Here is a 16,414-nt window from a genome sequence, read left to right as displayed (position 1 = left end):
CTGGGGGGCTCTAGGAGGACCCTGGGGGGCTATGGGGGTCCTTTGGGGTCAGTAGGGCTGGGGGGCTCTAGGAGGACCCTGGGGGGCTCCAGGGGGATCCTGGGGGGCTCTGGCGTTTGGCTCTGGGGTTTGGCTCAGCCGGGATTTCTGCGGCCGGGGGATTCGGGGGGGACCGGGGGAGGGGCGAGGTTCGGGGGCGGGGCAGAAGCCCAAGGAAGCCCCGCCCCTTTCCAGGAAGCCTAGTTTCGCGCGGAGCTGTGCGCATGCGCAGTACTGAGAGCGCCGGTAGCGCTGCGGCCGGGGCTGTGCCCATATAAGGAGAAGGGGCGGGCCTAAAGCAGGGTAGTGGGCGGGGCTCTGGGAGCAGACGGTGGAGTGGGCGGGGCTCAGGATCCTGCGCACGCGCAGTCCGCAGAGCGCCTGTACTGTGGGAGGAGCTCTACCCATACACGAAAAGGAGGCGGGGCCTAGAGCAGGGTGGTGGGCGTGGTTTGAGGGCGGAGCTATGGTGACACACGTCAGAGTGGGCGGGGCTCAGATCCCTGCGCATGCGCAGTGAGGGCGGGAGCGCGCGGGGCGCGGGGCCGCGGTTTAAAGGGGCCGCAGCGCGGGGACCCCGGAACCCCCCGAGCCCCCCCGGGACCCCTCGACCCCGGCACCGCCCGAACCCCGGGACCCCTCCGGCCCCGCCATGGTCTGCGGGGGCTTCGCCTGCTCGCGCAACGCGCTCTGCGCCCTCAACGTAGTTTATGTGGTGAGCGGGGGGGCCATGAGGGGGACTGGGGACCCCTGTGCTCTGGGTGGGGGCGGGGCGCGGCCCACCCTGTGTGGGGGGTGGGGAGGGGCTGCGGGGTCCCACGGGAAGGCCAGGGAGGAGTCTGGGGGGATCTGGAAGGCGGGGGGACCCCCTCCCAATTTGGGGTGTGGGCTGCTGGGAGGGGTCTCTCCCTGTGGGGAAATTGGGGGTCCCCAATCGTGGGGGGGCTCCTGGGACTGGCGAGGGGCTCTGGGACAGGGCCGGGAGGAGCCGGGGGGCGTCAGGGGGCGCCCCAAAACCACAGGAAGGGTCAAAGGCCACATCCCCCCGCCCCAAAACCCACAGCACCGGGAGGCTGAGGGGGAGCAGCCCCCCATGACCCTGGGGACCCCCCAAAATCCTCCTGGAATCCTCAGGCTGTGCACCCGCGGTCCCCGTGGCACAGCCCCGGTGCTGGGGAGGTTCGGGGTTCCTGGTGGTCCCGGGAGGTTCTGGCGTCCCGGAGGGGTTTGGGGATCCCGGTGGTCCCGGGGGGTTCGAGAGTCCCGGGGAGTTCGGCTGTCCCAGTGGTCCTGGGTGGTTTCGGGGGTCCCCGGGGGTTCGGGCGTGACAGGGGGTTCGAGGGTCCCGGTGGTCCTGAGTGGATTCGGGAATCCTGGTGCTGCTGGGGGGTTCGGGGATCCCGGTGGTCCTGGGTGGGTTTGGGGGTCCCGGGGGGGTTCGAGGGTCCCGAGGGGTTCGGGGGTCCCGGGTGGTTCGGGGGTCCCAGTGGTCTTGGGTGGGTTCGGGAGTCCCGGTGATGTTGAGGGGGGTTCGGGGGTCCCGGGATCCCGGGTGTGCTGGGGGGGGGGGGGGGGTTCAGGGGTCCCGGCGGTCCCGGGGGGGTTCGGGGGTCCCTGACGCGGTGCCCCCCCAGCTGGTTGGGGTGCTGCTGGTGGCCGTGGCGGGCTGGGCACGGAGCCTGGGCATGGGCTCCAGCCCCCCCCTGCTCGGCGGAGCCTTCGCCGTCGGAGTCTTCCTCCTGCTGATCGCGGGGCTGGGGCTGCTCGGGGCCCTGCGGCACCACCAGGTCCTGCTCTTCTTCGTATCCTTCACTGGGGGGGCGCGGGACCCCCGCTCGGGACACCCCCGGCCCCTCCAGGGGTCCCCAAATCCCTCTGGGAGCCCCCGCCCCGTGTGAGCACCAGGTCCCGCTCTCGCTGTCCCCTTGTCCCAAAGCTCCTCGAATCCCCAGCACCCCCTTGGATGTCCCCAACACCCCTGGCAGTGTCCCTGAGCCGCTTTGTGAGCCCCCATCCCCTCCTGGGGTCCCCAACACCCCTGGCAGTGTCCCTGAGCCCCTCCTGGAGTCCCCAACACCCCTCTGGATGTCCCCAACACCCCTGGCAGTGTCCCTGAGCCGCTTTGTGAGCCCCCATCCCCTCCCGGGGTCCTCAACACCCCTGGCTGTGTCCCTGAGCCACTTTGTGAGCCCCCATCCCCTCCTGGGGTCCCCAAATGTCCTTCCACTCCCTCCCCTGTGTCCCCAAATGCCCCCCCCCCGATATCCCAACCCCCCCTTGCCCCCTGGCACCCCCAGCTCCTGCCCCCTTTGGATCCTTCAGGGGGGCTCCCCCCTGCCCAGGGTCCCCCAAACCTGCACGGGGTCTGGCTGTGGAGAGGTCCCGATGGAATTCTGGGGGACTCCCGGGGGGATTTTGGGGAGGTCCCAGGGGGATTTTGGGGGGGTCCCAGGGGGATTTCGGGTGGGTCCCAGGGGGATTTTGGGGGGGTCTCCGTGTGTGTGTGGCCCCCCTTGACCCCCCCAAGTACGTGCTGATCCTGGGCCTGGTGTTCCTGTGCCAGCTCGGTGTGTCCTGTGCCTGCCTCGCCCTGGGCCGGGAGGCTCAGGTGGGTACTGGGAACCCCCCTGGGCTCCCCAAAACCCCCCGGGACCCCCCAACTCCCTAGGGGGGATCTCGGCTCCCTCCTCCTCCAAACCCTGGGCACCTCAGGTGGGTCACACCCCCTGGAGACCCCCCAGAACACCCCCACACCCCCTCTGGGACCCACACCCCACCCCCACGACACCCACAGGAACCCCACAAACCCATCCCAAAATCCCGGAGTGCACAGGGGACCCCACAAACCCATCCCACAATTCTGGGGTGCACAGGGGACCCCACAACCCATCCCACAGTCTCGGGGTGCACAGGGGAACCCCCTGGCTCCACAATCCTTGGGAGGGGGTGCTGGGATCTCCCAGCCCCGGGAGGGGCACAAAGGGACACTGACGGGTTTGGGGGGGCCCTGTGGCCGTGGGGGGGTCCTGGGGGGCACTGACCGATTTTTGGGGTCCCCCAGGAGCGGCTGCTGCACTCGGCCTGGCCCCTGCTGAGCGGGGGGGCGCGGGGGGAGCTGCAGCGCAGGCTGGGCTGTTGTGGTTTGGGGGAGCCCCCCGGGACCCCCCCTCCTGCCAGCCCCCCCCCACTGTACCAACCCGGGCTGGAGCCCCCCTGGGAGCCCCCAAACTGCCCCGCTGTGAGTCTGGGGGGGTTTGGGGTTGACTGAGGAGTCCGGGGGGACTTGGGGAGGGAAAACTGGGGGGTTAGGGATGATTGGGAGTGGGGGGGGGTTGGAGAGGGAAAATTGAGGGGGTTAGGGGTGATTTGGGGTCTGGGGGGTTTGGGGAAGGGTTTAGGAGTGATTGGGAGTTTGGGGAGGGGCAGTTGGGGGGATTTATGGGTGATTGGAAGTCTGGGAGACCTGGAGACTCCTCCTGGGGGGATTTGGGGGGGCAGGGGGATTTGGGGACACCCCTGGGGGAAGTGACTGGGGGGCTGGAGGGGAGGGTTGGGATTTTCGGGGGGAAATGGAGTTTGGGGACCCCCTGGATGTGCTGAAGCCCTCCAGGAGGGGCTGCAATGCCCCCCCCCCCCCCCCCCAGCTGTGTGTCCTGGGGCGATGTGGGGGTGGGTGGGGGGTGTTGGGGACCCCCCTTGACCCTCCCATTTCCCCCCAGAGGTGCCAGTTCCCCCCGGGGGGAGTCCCCCCGTGCCCCCCCTGTGCCCCCCAACTGCTGCAGCACTCGGACCAGGCCCTCAAGATTTTGGGGGGGGTCGGGCTCTTCTTCAGCTTCACTGAGGTACAATGGGGGGCGGGGGAAGCAAGTTGGGGGGGGGGGGGTCTCAAGGCATTGGGGGGGGGTCCAGCAGCCCCCCTCAACCCCCCGTTTGTTGCAGGTTTTGGGGGTCTGGCTCGCCCTCCGCTTCCGGAACCAGCGGGACCCCCGCGCCAACCCCGGTGCCTTCCTATAGTGGGGGGGGTCCCCGGGGGGGACACAGCTCCTCTGGGGAGGGGTCCCAGCCGTGGGGGGGGGGGTCCAGAACCCCCCAGATGCTGACCAGCTGCCACCCACAGCCGCATGAAGCACTGGGGACACGGCCACACCCCCCCAAAATCATGGGGTGAGCCCCCCGGCACAGCTGTGACCCCCCCACAGCAGAAGGGGCCTGGGGCAGAGTCCCCCCCGCCCCCCCCCCCACTCATCTCAGACTGAGCTCTCCCAAACTGGTTTGTACTGGTCATTCACACACCCCCAGCCCCCCCCACCACGGTGTGTCACCCCCCGGGGGGGTCATGGTCACCCCCACACTGGGGAGGGTCACACGGGGCAGGACCCCCACCACAGTGACTCCCCCTCGGCCCAGTCTGACCCTCCCCCAAACTGGGGGCTGCCCCTCCCCCATACACTCCCCCCCTCATGGGCATTGAGGGCTGGGGGGGGCTGAGGGGGGGGTCGTGACCTCCCCAAATCCAGCAGGGCCCCCCTCTCAACACCCCTAAACTGGTCTGTACTGGTTTACACCATGACTGGCACCAGTGACCCCCCCCCAGTGTGTGTCCCCCCCAGACCCGATGGGGGGTGGGGAGCAGGGGACGCCTCCCCCCTGCTGCCACCATGGGGGGGTCACCGTGTCCCCCCAATAAACACACAACACTGACCGTGGCTCGGGCTCGTTCTGGGGTGACCCCCGGCCACCCCCAGTGACACAGGCCACACGATTTGGGGGGGGGCGTGCTGCCCACACCCCTTTATTGGCAGAGAAATGGGGGGGTGGGGGGGGTGTCCCAAAAACTGCTCCCCTCCGATAAGTGGGGTCTGCCCCCAAATCCAGTCCTGGTGTCCCTGGGGGAGGTTCAGGGGACCCTCACACCCCCCCCCCCCACCCCCAGTACCAGTGGGAGGGGCCCAGGGGGTGTTTTTGGGGGGGTGTCACCCCACAATTCCACCACAGAGATATGAGAGTCCTGCGGGATGTTCAGGAGTGGTTTTTTTTAGGGGGGGGTCACCCCTCACGCCCCCCCTGCAGGTACCGGTGCCTCAGGGCCTCGTGAGCCGAAATTCGCTTGTGGGGGCTGAAGGTCAACAGTGCCTGGGGCAGGGGACAGGACAGAGTCAGGGACACGGGGGGACGCCACTGTAACCCCCTCCCCAAAGGGGCTGCAGAGCTCAGGGCGGGAGGGGGAGGTCCCATCCTGTCCCCCCCAGGTGTCCCCAAGTGTCACACACAGCATCCCTGTCCCCCCGAGGTGTCCCCGGTTGTCTCATGTCCCCCCGTGTCCCCTCCCCTGGTGTCCCCATGGCCCCCCAGTGTTCCCATTCCCCCCACCCCCCCCCACCCAGCAGCAGCAGTTGTGTCCCTGTGTTGTCCCCCCATGTCCCCCCGTGTCCCCCCTCACCAGCAGCAGCTGCTCCCCGCTGTCCCCCAGCTCTGGGACCTCCCCCCGGGGCTCTCGGGGGGCGCAGGGGGTGAAGGCTTCCCTGGGCAGGGCCACGTCCTGCGGCCACTCGTCCTCCTGGGGGAGCCCGATCAGCCTGGGGGGGCACAGGAGCTCAGGGGGGGCTGAAACTGAGCCCCCAAACAGCCCCCCCAAACCAGGCCCCAAATGGGTCCCCCCTGCTCCCAGCCCCCCCGTGGGATCCCCAGGGAATCTCTGATTGCACCCCCCCAGCTCACCCTCCCCCAAACCTCCCCCCTCCCCTGTTCCAGCCCCCCAGACCCCCCCCGGGTCCAAACCACCCCCCCGGGACAGCCCCCCCAAACCAGGACCTCCCAGCCCCCCACGCCTTGTGCCCAGTGCCCCCCCAGACCCCCACCCACTCGAAGATCTTGCCCAGCTGATCGGCCTCCGAGGTCCCACAGAACAGCGGCCTGGGGGGACAGGGGACACTGGGGTGTCACCATCGGGTGGGCACAGGGGGCAGCTCCTGCCATGGCACCCACAGGGGAAACCCCCCAGCAGCACCCGGGTGACCCCAGGAGTGTCCCCATGTCCCCCCATGTGTCACTCCACGTTCCACCCGTGTCCCCGTGTCCCTCCCATGTCCCACATCCCGTGTGAACCCGAGTTCCTGTGTCCTCATGTGTCCCCCCCATGTCCCTGTGTCCCCCACCCCATGTCCTCCCCAGTGTCCTCACTTTGTCCCTCATGTCTGGGTCTGTGTGCTGGTGTCCCCCCTGTGTGTGCCCATGTCCTCCCACTCTGTGTCCCCTCTGTGTCCCCATCTGTCCCTCCTGTGCCCCCCACCCCATGTCCCCCCATGTCCCCCGTGTCCCCTCTGTGTCCCTCCATGTCCCCCGTGTCCCCCGTGTCCCCTCTGTGTCCCTCCATGTCCCCCGTGTCCCCCGTGTCCCCCCATGTCCCCCCATGTCCCCCGTGTCCCCTCACTTCCTGCGGAACATCTCAGCGAAGATGCACCCCACACTCCACATGTCCACGGGGGAGGCGTAGGCGGCCCGGAGCAGCACCTCGGGGGCTCTGTACCACAGTGTCACCACCTGTCCCCCACGGGGGGACCCACAGCGTCACCAGGGCCCCCCACTGTGACCCACAGCACCCACCCAGAGCTGTGGCAGGGTGGCAGTGTCCCCACAGTGTCACCCTGTGACCCACAGCTCCTGGGGGTGATGGCCACCATCACCTGATGCCACCTGGGACCCCCAGCACCCACGGCCACCTGGCTCAAGGACCAGCCAAGACCCCAACTCCTGCGGGTCACAACCACCCCAACCCATGGCCACCAGAGCAGCCACGTGTGACCCCACCCAGGACCCCACACTCACAGGACTTCCCTGTCCCAATCCCACCCAGGACCCCAAACTCCCAGGATTTCCAGTCCCAATCCCACCCAGGACCCCAAACTCCCAGGATTTCCAGTCCCAATCCCACCCAAGACCCCAAACTCCCAGGATTTCCAGTCCCAATCCCACCCAGGACCCCGAACTCCCAGGATTTCCAGTCCCAATCCCACCCAGGACCTCACCCAGGACCCCAAACTCCCAGGATTTCCACTCCCAATCCCCCCCTTGACCCCCAGCCCCCCGGGCCCCCCGGACGCACCACGGGGGTCAGGGCCATGTGGCAGCCATAGATCCGGGCCAGCCCGAAATCGGCCACCTTGAGCTGCCCCGCGCTGGTCACCAGCACGTTCTGGGGTTTCAGGTCCCGGTGGATGATGCTCTGGGTGTGCAGGAAATCCAGAGCACGCAGGAACTGCCGCATCAGGTCCTGGGGGGGACACGGGGTCAGGGCCCCCCCTGCGCCCCCCGGGGCCTCGGGACCCCCTCCCCGTGCCCACCTTGATGGTGTCAGGGGGCAGCCCCGGGGCCGGCGCCTTCTCCAGGAAGGTTTTCAGGTCCTGCTCCACGTGCTCGAACACCAGCGTGACCTTGGCCTCGTGTGGGGTGCGGGCGCTGGCACAGACATCCATCAGCCTGGGGACATGGGGACACGGGCTGTGACAGAGCCCACGGGACACCTGCTGTGCCTCTGCGACCCACATTGTTGTTTCCTGCCCCCATTGCTGTGCCCTGGGATCCCCATCCCTGCTCTGAGACCCCTGAACTGTCCTGGGATCCCATCCCTGCCCTGAGACCCTAAAACTGACCTAGGACCACAAAACTGTTCTGGGAGCCTCATTCCTGCTCTGGATCTTCATCCCTACCCTGAGACCTTAATTTCTGCTCTGGGATCCCAAAACTGCTCTGGGACCCCATCCCTGCCCTGAGACCTTAACTTCTGATCTGGGATCCCAAAATTGTCCTAGGGACCCTCATCCCTACCCTCAATCCCCATCCCTGCCCCGGCACCCCAAAACTGCTCTGGGATCCCATCTCTGTCCTGGGACCCCAAAACTGCCCTGGCAACCCATTCCTGCTCTGGGATCCCAAAACTGCTCTGGGATCCCAAAACTGCTCTGGGATTCTCATCCCTACCCTCAATCCCCTTCCCTGCCCCGGCACCCCCAATCCCTGTCCTGGCACCCCAATCCGTGCCCTGGCACCCCAAAACTGCCCCGGCACCCCAATCCCTGCCCTGGCACCCCAATCCCTGCCCCGGCACCCCAATCCCTGCCCTCCCATGGGGTGACTCTCAGGGGCAGAGCCCCAGGGCAGCCCCGGCTCTCACCGGACGATGTTGGGGTGCTCCAGGTGCTCGAGGCGCCGCAGCAGAGCCACCTCCCGCACGGTGCTGGGGGGCAGCCCTGTCCCCCCCGTGGGCACCCGCACGTTCTTCAGGGCCACGAATCGCCCGCTGAGCCGGTCCCGAGCCTTGAACACGGTGCCGTGCGCGCCCACGCCCAGCTCGGCCACGGGCTCGTACTGAGCCATCCTGGGGGGCCCAGAGCCTCAGGGACACCCCCAAATTCCCCCCCCGGGCACCCCACACCGTGCCGCGATATCCCGGGGTGGCCAAACCCAGCGGGGACATCCCCACATTCCCTCCGGCACCCCACACCGAGTGCGACATCCTGGGGGGCTCAGGGACACCCCGACATCTCCCCTGCACCCCACACCGAGCGGTGCCATCCTGGGGTGCCCAAGCATCCCCTGGCACACTCCAGCCCCCCCCCCACTCCTGGCATCCCCGTGTGTGCCCCCAGCGAGACCCCCCCGCCAGCCCTGCACCCCAAATTGCCCCTCTCTCCTCGGTACCCGCCCCCCGTGACCCCCAGCACCCCAAATCCCCCCCGGTACTCAGGGCAGACCCCACCCCACCGTGACCCCTGCACCCCCAAACCAGCGCTCCCCAATCCCCCCACCAGTTCCCCCCGACCCCCCCAACCACGCCCCCCCCGCTCCAGGCCCCCCCTCCCCCCCCAGGGGGTCTGTCTGGGGCTGAAGGACGGGGTGCCAAATTTGGGGGGTCCCGCTCGCTCCGGGGGGACCCCGGAACTCACCGGGAGGCGCGCGGGGCAGGGGGGGAGGGGCGGGGGCGCCGGAACAGGCGGGAGGGGAGGGCGGAAGGGCCGGGGGGAGGGGCGGGGCGGGGGGAGGGGCGAGGGGACCCCCGTGTGGGGGGAGGGGCGGTGGAGAAGGGGGTGGGGTCCCACGGCTGGCTCGGGGAAGGGGAGGGGCAGGAGGGAGGACACCCCCCCCCCCCCTCACCTGATGGCCACGGCCCCCTCCCTTCCCCCCCCGGCTCAGGTGTCCCCAAGACCCCCAGGTCCCCCCGGGCTGGCTCACCTGTCCCGTTCCAGGTTTCTCACCTGAGGTGACCCTGTCCCATCCCCCGCGTCCCCCAGGGACTCCAGGATGGGCCCCCACCCCCACCTGGGCCCCCAGCCAGGGTGACACCCCCGTCCCCCCATTTCGGGTCTGTCATTGTCGCCACCACCTCGGCCAGGTGACCCCAGGTGACCCCAGGGCTGCCCAGGTGAGCCCTGTCCCAAATCTCCTGGCCGAGGGACCCTCCCCTCCTCCTCCTCCTGCTCACCTGGTCCCTCTGTCACCTGGGGGAGGGGTGTCCCGGGGCACGGGGCGGGGGGGTCACCACGCTCGGCTGCCTCAGGGTCCCCACGAGGGTCCAGAGTCCCCTGTGCTGACGTCAGCCCCTCCCCCCACCTGGGACATTGCCCCCCCCACCCTGGGTGGTACCGACCGGGTTAAACCCCACGGGGGACCGGGGGTTCCCGACACCCCCCCACCCCTTCTGGGGTGCCCCCCTGACATCCCCGGGGGTGGTCACACATCACCCCCTCCCCCCCTGGGCATTGTGAGGCGTCCGGGGGTCCCGGGGGTCCCTTTGAGCCCCTCTCGAGGGCGGCCCCTCCCCCCGGGAGGCTCTCGGGGCACTCCCAGCCCCCCCATGGGGAGGGGGCTGTGCTTCCCCCGCCCCCCCCAGGGCCACGTCACCCCCCGGCACACCTGGGCAGGTCGGGGCGGGTCCCCCCATCCCCAGCCCGGGGGGAGGGCTTGAGTCACGGCGGGGGGAGGGGGAGAAGTGAGACCGGAGCTCCGGCAGCACCAAAATCCCAAAATCACTTTATTGGCCAATAAATAAACCCCAATCCCCCAGCAGAGGGGTCACTGCAGGGTTGGGGACACCACGGGGTCGGGGTCCCCAAGGAGTCACGGCCACCACCAAGGCTGGGGTTACCATGGGGTTGGGGACACCTCGGGGTCAAGGCCAGCACAGGGTTTGTGACACTGCTGGGGTCAAGGCCACCACGGGGCTGGGGCTGCCACCATAGCCAGTGTCACTGTGGGGTCACGGCCACCGCAGTGTCAGGGCCAGTTCTGGGGCTGGGGTCACCACAGTGCTGGGGTCATCCACAGGGTCAGGGCCACCACAAGGTCCAGGTGGTGACTTTGGCGACACTGTGGTGTCGAGGCCACCAGTGGGGTCAATGTCATTACTGGAGGTGAAACCACCACCGGGGTCAAGGTCTCCCGAGTGTCCTCAGTGTCCCCATGTCCCCAAAGTCTCTGGTGTGTCCTCGGTGTCCCCGGTGTCCTCGGTGTCCCTGGTGTCCTCATGTCCCCTCGGTGTCCCCGGTGTCACCGCTCGAGGAAGCAGAGGCTGATGGGGGCGCCGGGGGCCAGCAGGGTGCGGGTCATGGGGCGCACCCGGCCCCCCCCGGGCTCTGGGCGCACCTCGAAGCGCAGCAGGATCTGGGGGAGCAGGGACGGGTGAGTGACACGATGGGGACATGGCGGGGACACGGGGACAGGGACACGGGGACAGGGACACGGGGACAGGGACACCCACCTGTGCCAGCGCCATGTGCAGCTGCAGCTCAGCCAAGCGGCGCCCGACGCAGCTGCGCGGGCCGAGGCCGAAGGGCAGAGAGGCAAAGGGGTGTGTGGGGCCAGGGGGGTGCCCAGGAGTGTCCCCAGGAGTGTCCCCAGGAGTGTCACCGGTGTCCCTGCGGCGCAGCCAGCGCTCCGGGCGGAAGGCATCGGGCGCGGGGAAGAAGCGGCTGTCGCGGGACGTGGCGTAATGGCACAGGGTGATGAGGGTCTGCAGGGACACGGGGTCAGCGGGGACACCCTGGGGGCACCTCGAGGACCCCTGGGGTGTGGGGTGTCCCCTCAGCTCACCTGGCGTGGCACCAGGTAGTCGCCAACACGGATGTCAGAGTCAGAGACAACGCGGGCGTTGCCCGGGATGACGGGGTACAGCCTGCAGGGGACACCTGGATGTCACCTCCCTGTCCTCATCCTGTCCCTGCCTTCATCCTCATCCTCATCCCCATCCTCATCCCTAGCCTTGTCTTCATCCCTTCCTTGTCCTCGTCCTCATTCCAATCTTCCTCCTTGTCCCCATTCCTGTCCCATCCCCATTTTATCCCCAATTTTATCCTCTCTCCATCCCCATCCCTACCTGTCCCATTTCAGCCCCATCCCTGTCCCTGTCCCCATCTTTATCCACATCCCCGTTCCCATTCCCGTGTCCCTCACCCTGTCCCCAATTCCCCACCCCATGTCCCTGTGTCCCCATTTCTCTCTCCATCCCTGTATCCCTGTCCCCACATTCCAATCCCTGTCCCCGTGTCCCATGTCCCCATTCCCACATCCTTTCCGTGTCCCATCATTGTCCCTGTGTCCCCACCCCATGTCCCTGTCACCTGAGGGTCTCCTTCACCACAGCACGCAGCAGTGGCAGCCGTGCCAGGGCAGTGGCGGTGGCAGCAGCAGTGGCACTGTCGGTGGTGGCACTGTCACCACTGGTGGCCCTGTTGGTGGCAGTGGCAGCCACCAGCTCTCGGTGCAGGGCCGCCTGTGCCCCCGGGTTCCGTGCCAGCTCGTACAGGCTCCAGGCCAGCGTGCTGGCCACCTGGGGACACGGGGGACATCAGTGGGACCCACAGTGACAACAGGGACATCCCAGTGTCACCCCCCTCACCGTGTCCACCCCGGCCAGCAGCAGCTCGGTGACGTTGCCGTAGATGCTGCTGACAGGGACGCGCTCCCGGGCCAGCAGGTCGGTGACACACGTGTCCCCCTCGGCCAGCGACCCCCGCGCAGCCACCTCGGCCACGCGCCGGTCCACGTGTCCCTTGGCTGGGGACAACAACACCCCATCAGTGCCACCGTGGCCATGCATTGTCACCGAGTCCCTTCACTGGGGACAACACCCTGTCAGTGTCACCGCAGCCACAAACCATCAGTGTGTCCCTTGGCTGCAGAGGATGATGGCATGGGTCTGTCATCATGGTCATGGGACATCCCTGTGACCCCACGGGATGTGTCTGTGTCCCTTGGATGTCCCCATATCCCCTGTGTCCCCTCACCATGTGCATCACCATGGCCCCGGGATGCCTTCATGTCCCCATGTCCCCTCAGCAGAAGGTGAGCAGGAGTGTCCCTGTGGCCATGGGACATCCCCATATCCCTCTGGGATGCCCCCATGTCCCCATATGATGTCCTGGTGTCCCTGTGGGATGGCCCCAAGTTCCCATGGGATGTCCTCATGGTGTCCCCCATGACCCCCCTGTCCTCCCTGTCCCTGTGTCCCCTCACCGAAGGCGAAGAGCTGGTCCCAGGCGTGGCAGAAAGCGTCCCAAGGCGCAGGAAAGACACGCAGGAGGGGACGGGGCAGTGCCATTGTCACCAGCGTCAGTGCCAGCACTGTCCCCACACAGCGGATCACACCCTCGGTGTCTGCCGAGGCTTCCCCGGCGTCCCCCAGGCAGCCCAGGCGGGAGGAGAACAGCACCCAGGAGATGGCTGTGGGACAGGGGGGGACATTTGGGTCCTGGGGACACTGGGGACACGGGAGGCCCAGGGACAGAGGGGACAGGGGGACATGAGGACACTGAGGGGAGATCCAAGAATCTCGGGGGACGCTGAGGGACAGAGGGTGCCCTGGGGGACACAGGGAATCCTGCTGGGGGACCCGGGCTGCCCTATGGGGGGTCCCTTTGGGGTGCCCCATCCCCTCTCGGGGTCCCCTCTCTCTCACCCTCGAGGCCGAAGCGGTTGAACTCGGAGCCGATGTCGGGGACGATTCCCCGCGGGTGCTGCCGCTGCAGCCGCTGCAGCCGCGCCACCAGCTCGGCCACCACGGTGGCCACCGGGCCAGCGAACGCCTCGGCCGCCCCCGGGCGCAGCAGCCCCCGAGCCAGGAGCCGCCGGGACCCCCGCCACGCCTCGCCCTCCCTGGGGACAGGGACACGCGTCACGGGGGAGCAGGGGGGACAGCGGACACGGCACAGGACACGGACATGGGGGGGACATGAGGACGTGTGAGGGGGACACAGAGGACGGAGGGACAGACAGGAGTGAGGACATGGGGACACAGGTGACACCGGGCATGGAGGGGACATGGGAACACCGGGGAAGAGGGGGACAGGGACACAGGGATGGGGACATTGGTGACATGTAGGGACACAGACAGGGGTGGGGGACAGGGGACAGACAGGGACATGGCCTGGACATGCAGAAACGGGGTGGACAGGGACACAGAGAGGGACAAGGACACGGGGCTATGGGTGGGGGATGGGGACATGGGGCATGCCAGGACACGGGAGGGCGTCAGGGACATGGTGAGGGACAGGGACACGGGGGGACAGGAGACTTGGGTGGGGAATGGGGACATGGGGATTGTGGGGACACGGGGGACATGGGTGGGGGATGGGTACAGGGGAAATGAGGGACGAGGAATGGGGACATGGGGGACACAGGTGGGACACGGGTGGGACACGGGTGGGACACAGGTGGGACACGGGTGGGACACGAGGGTCATGGTTCCCCCACGAGGCAGTGCCAGGGCCCCCCCAGAGGTGATCAGGGGCACCAGTGAGAGCTGCCGGGTCCCCGTGCCCATGGTGGGGGCTGCGCTGGGGTTTGGGGTCCCTCCCCCTGCCCACGCCGGGGCCGGGCTCCCCCCGGGCAGTTACTCACATCCTGCGTGGGGGGGTGGGGGGCAGGAGGAGGGGGAGGGGGGACTGAATCACGCCTGAGTCACCCCGGGCCCCCCCGCACCCCACGGGCCCTTCCCGGAACCGGTGTGGGGGAGCCCCTGGGGGTACAGACACCCCCAGCTCACGGGGAGCCCTGGGGGTCTCTGTGCGACCTCCCCTCCTCAGTGTGAACCCCCCCAAATCTCACATGCAGCCCCCAATCCCCCGTGCCGCCCCCAGGCTCCAAACCCCAACCCCAGCCCAACCCCCCCCGGGCAACTCCCAGCACCCCCCCGAGCAGCCCCCAGCCCCGAGTGGGGTCCCCCCAGGGTCAGCCCCCCCACAAGTGCCCCCTGCGTGCACTCACAGCGTGAGGAGCCCCCCCGGCACCCCCCGGAGGCTCCGGTGCTCCTTCCAGGGGCAGCTCAGGGCCCGCCTGGGCTCGGGCCCCTCCTGCCGCAGCACCTGAGCCACGAGCGCGGGGTCGGCCACGTGCACCGTGAGCACCGGGCCGAACCGGGCCTTCCAGAGCGGCCCGAACCGGGACCGGCCACGGACCTGCGGGGGACACGGGGGGGGGTCACACCGGGCTTAACCGGGACTGGGAATGGACCTGGGGGGGACACGGGGGGTCACATCGGGCCGAACCGGGACTGGGAATGGACCTGGGGGGGACACGGGGGGTCACATCGGGCCGAACCGGGACTGGGAATGGACCTGGGGAGGGACACAGACCCGAACCGGGACCGGCCACGGACCTGGGGGGGGTCACATTGGGCCGAACCGGGACTGGGAATGGACCAGCGAGGGGGCACTGGGGGTTCACACTGGCCCGAACCGGGTCCGGGCTGTAATCGTGGGGGGAACACAGGGGGTCACACCAGGCTCCCGCACTGTCTGGACTGGGAGCAGCACCGAGGCTGCGGGTAAGGAGGGATCGGGGTCACCGGGGGTCACACCGGGGGTCACACCCGGGGGGGCGGGTGGGTCCCCGGGGCTGTTGCAGGGGGACACGGGGTGGGACAGGAGAGTCTGCAGCACACGGGCAGGTCCTGGCGTCCCTGTGGTCTCGGACCTGCTGTGACCCTTTCGGGTGACCTAGTCACCTGGAGGTGGCCCTGTCCCTGTCCCTCTGTGCTCCCCGGGGAGTAACCCCGTCCCCGGTGCCGCTGTTCCCCTCCTGCCCGGTCCCAGCACTGCCTGAGCCCGGACTGGTCTCAGCCGGGGACCAGATCGGGGTCCCAGCCCCATCCCCACAATCCTCGGGATCAGCTTGGGGTCCCCCAACCCCACCAAGCCCCGGGGACAGAGATAAGAGATGTAGGGACCGGTCCCTCCCCGCTCCCCTCTGCACCCCCAGGTGGGAGCACCACGGTCCCTCCTGTCCCCCCGAGACTCGGGGTGGTGACACTGAAGTGCCACTGTCCCCTCCAAGCCAGGACTGTGACACCAGGGTCCCCCCACCTTCTCCATACCCCAGGACAGTGGGAGCAGGATCCCCCCCGGAGCAGTGGGAATGGGGTCCCCCCGCCTCCTCCGAGCCCGAGCTCACAGACCCCGTGTTTCCCGGTGCCCCCAGCCCCATTTACCTGCATCTCATGCAGCCTCCGCACCCCTCCTCGGCACAGCAGCTCGAAGATGAAGGCGGTGGAGCTTGGCCCCGGCATCTCGGCCAGGCCCCGGAGGCGCGAGGGCTCCGGGGTGCCCCGGGGGGGGTGTGGGGTGCGGGCTATTGGGGGACCCCGGGGGACCCCCGGCTCGGGCAGGGAGTGGGGCAGCAGAGCGGCCCGGGCGGGCAGGCGCAGGCTGGGGGACATGGCGACACACCGGGGGCTCCAGTGGCAGCGGGGGGACACGGGGAGGGCACGAGGGGAAGGCACCGGTGACACCGGGGGGATGCAGGAGAGTTGGGGGAGTGCCCTGGGAGCCACGGGCGGTGCTGGAGGTGGCGGGGGACACGGGGGGACCCGGCGGGGGACACGGGGGGACCGTGCAGGACTCCGGGGGGGGCGCGGGGCCGAGCCTCGACTGCGGGGGGGGCCCCGGGCCGGGGTTTTATACCGCCCACGTGCAGCCGGGCAGGCCCCGCCCCCTCGCCTGTAGCCACGCCCCCGTGAGCATTAACCCCGCCCCACAGCACCAAATTGGGATTCAAGCCCCGCCCCCACTCTGAGCCACTCCCGCCCCCCCGCGGCCTAATTTGCATAGCGGGGCCCTCGGGCCAATCAGCGCGCGGCGGGAGCGGCTCCGCGGCCCCGCCCCCAGGGCGCGCACACGCGAGGGCAGAACCGGGGGCGCGCACGGCCCCGACCCCCCAAACCCCCCGGGTGACACACGGACCCCAGCACCCCAAACCCAAGTGACACCTCCGGCACCCCAAACCCAGGTGACACACGGACCCCGGCACCCCAAACCCAGGTGACACACGGACCCCAGCACCCCAAAGCCCCCGGTGAAACCCCAGCACCCTCAAAGCCCCCATGACA

At 68.9% G+C, this 16,414-nt stretch overlaps 3 protein-coding genes across 3 annotated transcripts; 1 reads left to right on the top strand and 2 right to left on the bottom strand.

Moving 5' to 3' along the window:
- The first annotated feature begins 5 nt into the window (after positions 1 to 5).
- Positions 6 to 4,740, top strand: TSPAN31 (tetraspanin 31). Its single transcript, XM_088180610.1, has 6 exons — positions 6 to 754; positions 1,674 to 1,841; positions 2,567 to 2,647; positions 3,101 to 3,277; positions 3,759 to 3,881; positions 3,979 to 4,740. Exons 1-6 carry the CDS (start codon positions 692 to 694, stop codon positions 4,051 to 4,053), a joined length of 687 nt encoding a protein of 228 aa, XP_088036736.1. The 5' UTR covers positions 6 to 691; the 3' UTR covers positions 4,054 to 4,740.
- Positions 4,738 to 9,006, bottom strand: CDK4 (cyclin dependent kinase 4). Its single transcript, XM_088180608.1, has 8 exons — positions 8,982 to 9,006; positions 8,210 to 8,413; positions 7,380 to 7,515; positions 7,142 to 7,309; positions 6,470 to 6,579; positions 5,902 to 5,952; positions 5,480 to 5,615; positions 4,738 to 5,172 (listed from the first exon to the last, which is right to left on the bottom strand). Exons 2-8 carry the CDS (start codon positions 8,410 to 8,412, stop codon positions 5,086 to 5,088), a joined length of 891 nt encoding a protein of 296 aa, XP_088036734.1. The 5' UTR covers position 8,413; positions 8,982 to 9,006; the 3' UTR covers positions 4,738 to 5,085.
- Positions 9,007 to 10,054: 1,048 nt separating this feature from the next.
- Positions 10,055 to 15,859, bottom strand: CYP27B1 (cytochrome P450 family 27 subfamily B member 1). The gene is made up of 9 exons (XM_014891811.2): positions 15,518 to 15,859; positions 14,296 to 14,486; positions 12,989 to 13,185; positions 12,547 to 12,753; positions 11,930 to 12,087; positions 11,652 to 11,860; positions 11,125 to 11,206; positions 10,793 to 11,044; positions 10,055 to 10,695 (listed from the first exon to the last, which is right to left on the bottom strand). The coding sequence occupies exons 1-9, from the start codon at positions 15,743 to 15,745 to the stop codon at positions 10,582 to 10,584; spliced, it is 1,638 nt and encodes a 545-aa protein (XP_014747297.2). The 5' UTR covers positions 15,746 to 15,859; the 3' UTR covers positions 10,055 to 10,581.
- Between the last annotated feature and the right edge of the window lie 555 nt (positions 15,860 to 16,414).

The sequence above is a fragment of the Sturnus vulgaris genome, chromosome 30, assembly GCF_052056855.1.
Source record: "Sturnus vulgaris isolate bStuVul1 chromosome 30, bStuVul1.hap1, whole genome shotgun sequence".
In the NCBI taxonomy this organism is placed as follows: domain Eukaryota; kingdom Metazoa; phylum Chordata; class Aves; order Passeriformes; family Sturnidae; genus Sturnus; species Sturnus vulgaris.
Note: the sequence above shows the minus strand (reverse complement) of the source record. Positions and strands in the feature narration are given on the sequence as shown.

Bases quoted from the DNA above. Each gene is read 5' to 3' on its own strand.
- CYP27B1 (XM_014891811.2), bottom strand. From the start codon at position 15,745: ATGTCCCCCAGCCTGCGCCTGCCCGCCCGGGCCGCTCTGCTGCCCCAC. The intron at 14,487-15,517 runs GTAAATGGGGCT...TGTCCCCCGCAG, and splicing joins GGAGGCTGCATGAGATGCAG to GTCCGTGGCCGGTCCCGGTT. The intron at 11,207-11,651 runs GTGACAGGGACA...TGTCCCCTGCAG, and splicing joins GTGGTGAAGGAGACCCTCAG to GCTGTACCCCGTCATCCCGG.
- CDK4 (XM_088180608.1), bottom strand. From the start codon at position 8,412: ATGGCTCAGTACGAGCCCGTGGCCGAGCTGGGCGTGGGCGCGCACGGC. The intron at 7,310-7,379 runs GTGGGCACGGGG...TGTCCCCCCCAG, and splicing joins TGCCCCCTGACACCATCAAG to GACCTGATGCGGCAGTTCCT. The intron at 6,580-7,141 runs GTGCGTCCGGGG...CGTGGGGGACAG, and splicing joins ACATGGCCCTGACCCCCGTG to GTGGTGACACTGTGGTACAG.
- TSPAN31 (XM_088180610.1), top strand. From the start codon at position 692: ATGGTCTGCGGGGGCTTCGCCTGCTCGCGCAACGCGCTCTGCGCCCTC. The intron at 1,842-2,566 runs GTATCCTTCACT...GACCCCCCCAAG, and splicing joins ACCAGGTCCTGCTCTTCTTC to TACGTGCTGATCCTGGGCCT. The intron at 3,278-3,758 runs GTGAGTCTGGGG...ATTTCCCCCCAG, and splicing joins AGCCCCCAAACTGCCCCGCT to AGGTGCCAGTTCCCCCCGGG.